Source organism: Crocodylus porosus, unplaced genomic scaffold (assembly GCF_001723895.1).
Source record: "Crocodylus porosus isolate Cpor-Errol unplaced genomic scaffold, CroPor_comp1, whole genome shotgun sequence".
Lineage (NCBI taxonomy): Eukaryota > Metazoa > Chordata > Crocodylia > Crocodylidae > Crocodylus > Crocodylus porosus.
Genome location: NW_017728906.1, coordinates 3,588,385 through 3,595,734, shown reverse-complemented (window position 1 = coordinate 3,595,734; position 7,350 = coordinate 3,588,385). Strand labels below are relative to the sequence as shown.

Here is a 7,350-nt window from a genome sequence, read left to right as displayed (position 1 = left end):
GCCACAACTGGGCAGTTTGGCCAAGAGGTGATCATGGGATACCAGATCAAAAGCTTTTTTGAAGTCAAGATATATGACATCAATCTGTCAAGTCAAGATATATGACTCAATCAATAGTATAAAGACATTATACTATTCTGTGCTGGTACACACCTCATACATACAGAACATGTGTATACACATGGAAAGCATAAAGAAAACAGTTTGACTGAGGGATGCTGAAGTGGTATTCATTCTGAAAGCCAAAACAGAGGATCGAGCACAGAATCTCGTAAATTCTTAAACCCAGTTTCAGCAATGAACCCTTCTGTGGCCTGGGCTTTCCTGAATCACTTCACTGATCTGTGTAACATAGGAGATTCCCTTGCAGAGATTCTCTTCCCTTCTGCTCATTATATTGCATAGGATCCTACTACTGTACCCTTGTTCTTCCACATCCTGTATTATTTTTGTCTTCATTTTTTGTGATGCGTCATATGCTTCTCCTACAAGTCCTTTGCAGCAGTCTGCATGTAACTGGCAAATGGGACCTTGACTGGGACCTGTTGGAAAAGGGCAAAAATAACAATAACAATAGTAATAATGTTATTAAGTTGTGCTAGTCTGAATCTAGATCCATGATAAAGGAAAACCTATTTAAAAACAAATGTCCTTAATCAGTAGTCTGAATCTGAGAGGAAAAATAACCCCACTTAGGACTTGGAGAGCTGAAAATGAAAGCTTTCATTCTTGCACAAAAAGCAGGGATAGTGCCTGAGAGCTATTTTTAAACCCACATCATGTATCCTTCAAGCTACACAACATAGTTGTGTTACAAACAATTTAATAAAGTCTGCTGAACTGTGTCAACCATTCATGATTTACATTTTCCTTTTACTTAAACTATGTTTCAAACCCTTTTCCAGATTACACATACAGAGACTATCAAGAATATCATCCAAGGTATGTTGAAGATAAAGTTCACTTTCATTTAGGAAGGGTGATAGAGGGTGGTAGGTTACTGGGGATGGAGTTGAAGGAACAGTGTACCATTGGTCTTATATTTGTCTACAAAGAAACATCTACTTCTGGCAGATGATGCATTCCTTTTAAAAGAAACAGGGAAAAAATTACATCACTTAAATACAGGAAAATACTTCACTCATTTTATAAAAGAAGGGTGGGATTTAATAAGTTGTGATATCAGACTAAGTGGGCATTTATTATTGCTTAACCACGGAGTGAAAAGGTAATCTCAGAATTCTGCCTCAGTGGTCTGAAAAAATCATGACTTCCCCATATCTAAGGATTCATATTTAGATGGCAGCTTAAGCAGGACCAGGTCATATGCCATGCCCAGTCTGGCTGCTCCAGATCACATGCTAAAACGCAGACCAAGTCTGCGGGTCAGTTCAGCCCATGGACTGACCCCATACCACTCAGCTGCCCCACAGTACCAGATGAATTTGGCACCCTTGATGTAAAGTATCTAACCCATTGTTCTAGGGCATGCTTTCATACAAACACTGGAGGATGTCAGATGATTTGTAATGCTGGTCAGGGACTACGATTGCTATTTTGATTTTTTTGTTTTCTGATCCTCCTTTGCCTTTTATGCTTTTAGCATTTTGTGCTTCAAGGGATGTTATTACTGCTTACAAATACATTGGGGCAATAGGTGAATGCACATAACGGAGAAGAGATATTCTAGCTAAAGAAGAATATTGGCCCAAGAACGAATACGTATAATCATTTAGGCTGGAATTTAGAAATACTCTAACCACCAGAACTGTGGATCATCAGGAACAGCCTTCTAGTAATAGTAGCAAAGCAACATATCTAAATGGTAAAGATGGAGCTCCATAAGTTTATGAAAAAGGATATGGTATAAGATACGATTATTGGCGGTAACACGACCGGGCAGTGACCCAGGAGATCCCTTCCAGACACAGGTCCTAGAAATGCTGGATAATATTAATACCAAGCATGGCTCTTACAGATATTAAATTATCCAAGGTATGTCCCAAAGATATAGTTAACTCACAGAACTGTGAGCTGCCCCTCTAAAAATAAAAAAAACAATACTCATTTTCTCTCACACACTGCTTCCCACATGTATTAAAATTATCATCTTTTCTAAGACGAGTACAATCTTATTTCTATCTATGTTTAAAGTGCTTAAAACAACAAAATCTTAACCTCTGTTAAGGCTTCTAGGCACTACTGCTTCATAGGTGACAAAAATCAAGTTCAGTATGTGCAGCATCAGCACGAACTAGTTATTTCTTATTCCTCATTGCAGTGACGATGACTATTACACTGAAGAATGCCCAGTTTATGGCAACCTCAATCAAGAGATCCTAGGTAAGACTTGTCTTAATCCTGAGAAACTGTTATGCAGAAATAATATTTTACTGGATGTTATTAATGGAACAACTGCATGATTGGGATATACTTAGATAGTTTTCAAATGCATCGCTTTCAGAACTGAAAATAATTTAAAATCTCGAACTATGTTGCTCCAGTTGCTTCTAGGTGTTCATTTTAAAAAGAAGCTTATCAGATTTACCACATTTATTACCCTAATTGTGACATGGTACATTGGAACCAGGACAGTGCATAATGATTTTGGAGGAAAATGAAAATTGAGTTTGGTAAATCATTTTACTCATAGTATCTCAACAAACACATGAGGGCTTGTCTATAGGCAGGGGGCTGCTGTTTAATGTAAAGTGCAGTGCTATACTCATGCATAAGGCTGTCTGGACACACTTCTTGTTATGTAAACAGCTTTATTTGTTTTAGCTTAATTAGGTTCGAAACAGGTTTAAAATGAACTGAAATCAGCAGCTCAAACTGAAATAAGACTGTCCACATGGATTTCAACTGATTCAACTAAACCACTTCCAATTTGTATATCAACACCTTTAAGCAAATGAGAAAGGGAGGAATCCATTTTTACCAGTGCCTAAAGAGGTTCTAAGAGAGGAAATAACTTGACCCAAGTTTGCACTAAATTGCTGTCAGAATCAAAAGCTGTATCTAATTACTCTGACTCCTAGCAACTTCCAACACTGACCGACCAACCTGTCCAGGTCGGGTCCCTGAGAAGCCTCGCTTAGCTTGGGACAACTGACAGGTCACATTGCTGCAGACCAGATGAAAGACATGGAGCCAGTTTGTGGGCTGGATCCTGTGGGTGCGGTTGGTCTGCAGGCCAGATCCAGCATAGGGTTGACGTGTAGTGTTAGTCAGCAGGTGTGATCTGGCTTGCTAGTATGGGTTCACTGTGGGATTTGGCTGTGGAGTGACCCCACACACCAGCACAGTTTCCAGACCCATGGGGAACCTCTAAGCTGGATTTGGCCCACAGGCCAGAGGTAAACACCTCTGGTCAAAACTGTTCATGTTTTAAAAGTTATCCCAAAATTAAAAAAAAATACTTGCTGGACAGCCAAAATTGCTGCCCAGTTCCACAATCACAAGAATAAATAGACCCATGTATAGGAAGAAAATGAAATTAAATCTGGATTTTCCTCTTTTCCCAAAAGAGAGTAGACTGAGCATTTAATTTTGAATTTTCATTTCCACTAATGTAGATGTGGGAGATGCAGGTCTATCCTGGAGTGTTTCTGCGTATCTTTTTATCATAGACAGTATCTCATTACCATTAAGAAATATTTTTCCTTTTTTTAATAAGCCTTGGAGGAATGTTGCTACGAACAGATGACGGCTCAGCCCCAGAGACCCTCTGTGGGATTACAGGTATCCTTATTTCTACCTTTCCGTTTAGCCTTCATCATCAACAAACACATTTTATCTCCAACTCCTCTCATGGGTCCATTAGCAGTGGTCAGCCCCAGCCTCTTCGGCAATAAAGAGTGGGAAACTTACACTGCCTTCAATTCCAGTTCAGCCAAGCACTTAACAGTGTACTTGGTGATTTTGCCAAATCCATGCCTTAATGAGGACATTTGATCATTGCAAGCAGCCAAAGAATAAACGCGAGTCATAAGAACACAGCTCTAAGCAAACTGTGGGTTTAATGACATGGATTCTAGAGGGGTTAACAAGGAATTTGCTCCATTGTATCAAAAACATCAGCTTAGCCACTAACAAGTAATGATGTACTGAAATCACAATTTTGAGGAAAACATGAAAGCTGGCTTTGCCTGTGGAAGTGGGCAATGTCTGCAAAATCTGCAGGAAAAAAAAACTTACTGAAAATGAAATGCTGGCTCCCCAGTTAGAGCCAGCAGTCCTCATGGTGGTGTGGCCCAGCTGTGCAGCCTGCCAGAGGGGAAGCTGTGATGGCTGCCAGCATACAGGGGATCCCAAGATGGCTGCCTCCCCTGCCTCTCACTGCTGATTGGCTATGAGGGCTGCCTGTCATGGAGCTCTGCCCCTCTCCTCCAATCAGTAGTGGGGGACGGGGCCACAATGCAGACAGCCCTCTGTGCCAATCAGCAGTAAGGGATTGGGGCCATATGGACAGCCAATCAGCAACAAGGTGCATGGCCCTGGGGACACCTTGGTCAGGGGCATGGCGGGGGTGGGGCCAGCCACAATAAGCCCTCAAAAATGACAGCCAGCCCCACAATCTGCCTATGAAATTGGCCAGCTGCTTCTGAGTTGGGCTAACCCCTACTAATAAGTGAAGTTACATATTAAAATATTTGGCTACTAATCATTTATACTGTGCTCATCAGATATTTTTTAAATACATAATGTATTTAGAAATTAAGATGTGGCAGGATAAGAGAATCCTTAGTTTTGGGGCAAAAGGTACTACCTATTATGGAAAATTATGGAATGACTTACTAAACGAAGTGCTAAAATCTGAGTCACCAGCATGGCATTGCTTGCTGTAGACTTCTGCTTTCAAAATAAAATACATAAGCTGGGAGCCAGAAATATACTGGGAAAATCTAAATCAATACTTGACTGATTGCAGTGTGGCAGACCCAAGCCACATGCCCTGCAATTTACAATGTCTGGACCATAGTATAATCATTACCATTACTGCACTCTAAACTTGCACAAAAGCTTAAAGGGTGTAGCTGTTCAGCCAAGGATTAATACTGTACAAATATTAGTGAATACAATGATTCTCCTTTTAGGTGCAACCTGAAAATCAGATGTGCTACGCATCTCTGGATCACAGCATTAAGGGAAAACACAGAAAACCTAGGAAAAAAAAAGCTCCGCTAGAAGAGGAAGAAGACAGGATGTCTAAAAGCAGCACACTGGCTTCTAAAGCTAGCATTTATCTCAATAGTGAGCAGCTAGCTGCTGAAAACACGGAAACGGAAGCCATTCACGATGACCCCATCAGATTATTTGGTTTGATTCATAAAGCAAAGGAGAAAACATTTGAAGGGGATTCATGACCCAGCTGAGTCATCATACCAAATAAAGGGTCTTCTGCCAGGTCATGCAACAGGAAGATGCTGAATAAATAAGGATTAAAAACCTGGTAAATTAATGCACCAATCAATGGTACAAATGGATAAGAGATGTTACAAGCAACTGCAGACTAATTTAGGCCAGTAAATAGCAAGACGTTAGACCTTGACTGCTAATTCTGAGGCCGCCTGAAGAAGAGCTGGACACCCACGTATCCACCCATTTTCCAAGGGAGTTGCGAGCTGCAACCCTCTCAGAATCTGGCCCCAATTAGCTGTTGCAATGTGTTGTTATGCTATTAGGTTAGATTCAGTCCTTTTATTTTACCCCTTTTTCTGAAATGAAATCAAAAAGCCCCACTCAGTCCTCTGCAGTTTACTAGCACATTCTGACTGTTATTTATAGTTTCATACATAATTCTGAAATTAGAGGCACTTTAGGATTGGTGTATTTAAGATTTTGGTTGATTGTACAATTAAAAACTTGTTATGCTGTACTTCCCCACTGTGACCTACAGTAACATGTTGTTATATTTAAGTTTAGAGAATAATTGAGCAATTTCAGTTCATTTAATTCAGTACTTAAACATCCAGAAAAACTTAACAATTCCCTTACATGTACTTTTGGTTTCCTTTTGGTGACCTTTTCCAGATGAATCTCCCTCCTTACTCTTCTACTAATGTAACATTTCATTGGCTCTTTGTAAAGAAAATGGTAAATGATCCAGAAAAACAAACCTCCTAGGGAAGATTTTTTCCCCCATAATTTTCTATTTGATTCTTTTGGGCGTGTCTACACAAGATGCTAAATACACAGTAGTATTTCTAAACACACATTACCTAATTCTACCACATATTACCATCACTAAGAAGGCGTGTGCCAATGCTACTGCGCAGTAGTGCCAGTTACTGCTAATGCTATAATAGGTACTAAAATTAATGTGCAGTAACTATGGCACGTTAATGCACATGTAGACATGCCCTGTGACTTTTACATTGGTGCTTTTACAGCTATTTTAGGAAAGTAGAAAGGCCCTTTTATTTCCACCAGGATTCAAATGGTGCATGCACCATATTTGGACTTTTGTCATGCTAAAAGGTGTTTGGGGAAGGGTCTTGTTCTTTTTTTAATATATGAAACATTTTGGGTTTGTGTAAATATTAGTAATAATAGGTTGTGGTTGTAATGGTGCCACCTTTGGGTACATATTTTTCTCTGATGAAGGGCATCAGGAGGTCTTCACATGCAAAACAAACAGAATATGAATGGTCAGGGTTCCATCTGAAAATATTAAGTAGTACTTGAATGTGTCTGCATCTTTCTTAGAATGAAAGTCTCCAAAAGAATAGCTAATATGAAGGAACCAGGAAAAAATACTAGTAGTGAACAGAAAATGTATTTTGCACATTGTGATAAAAACCAATCTGAGATTTTCAAAAAATAAGAAGATAAGCTTGAACTGAAATACAGGAACGCTAAAAGAGGAAGTTTATCTTACACATATCAAATCTGAAGGAAGTATTTATTGCTTAGTTACTACAGTAGATCAAAGAACACAACTTCTATCAACAAACTCTTGCTTAACCTTACACACCAGAAAAATACACACACACACATCTACATGAACAGCCTGAGTCAGTAGAGAGATTGAATATTGAACTCAGCTGATATACCAAACATGCATAGGGCCAAACCCCCCCAAACCTCAAAGGCAATTAACTAACTTATTTAAATTACCTGGTCAAGCAGACAACCCTGGTGACAAGGGGCATGTGTAGACAAAGTGGGGGCCCTAAATTGAAGCAGAGGGGTTTAAAAAACACTGCTACAGTTTAGGGCCGATCAAACCCGTGTTGTGCACACACCCCACTGACTTACCCGTCTCTCCGGCGGACAGGGGATGCGAGGTTTTGGCAGGTGGAGTGGTCTCTGGGCTGTGGGGGAGGGGGTAGGTGCTTCCCCCTG

At 40.0% G+C, this 7,350-nt stretch overlaps 1 protein-coding gene across 1 annotated transcript in view; it reads left to right on the top strand.

Moving 5' to 3' along the window:
- The window catches only part of LOC109305611 (T-cell receptor-associated transmembrane adapter 1), an 8,273-nt gene extending 1,521 nt beyond the window's left edge, over window positions 1-6,752 (top strand). Inside the window, exons 2-5 of the mRNA XM_019528604.1 lie at window positions 906-942; window positions 2,282-2,343; window positions 3,680-3,744; window positions 5,100-6,752. Coding sequence (XP_019384149.1) covers window positions 906-942; window positions 2,282-2,343; window positions 3,680-3,744; window positions 5,100-5,369 — 434 coding nt within the window. The 3' untranslated portion in view covers window positions 5,370-6,752. The remainder of the gene's footprint in view (window positions 1-905; window positions 943-2,281; window positions 2,344-3,679; window positions 3,745-5,099) is intronic.
- Window positions 6,753-7,350: the final 598 nt, after the last annotated feature.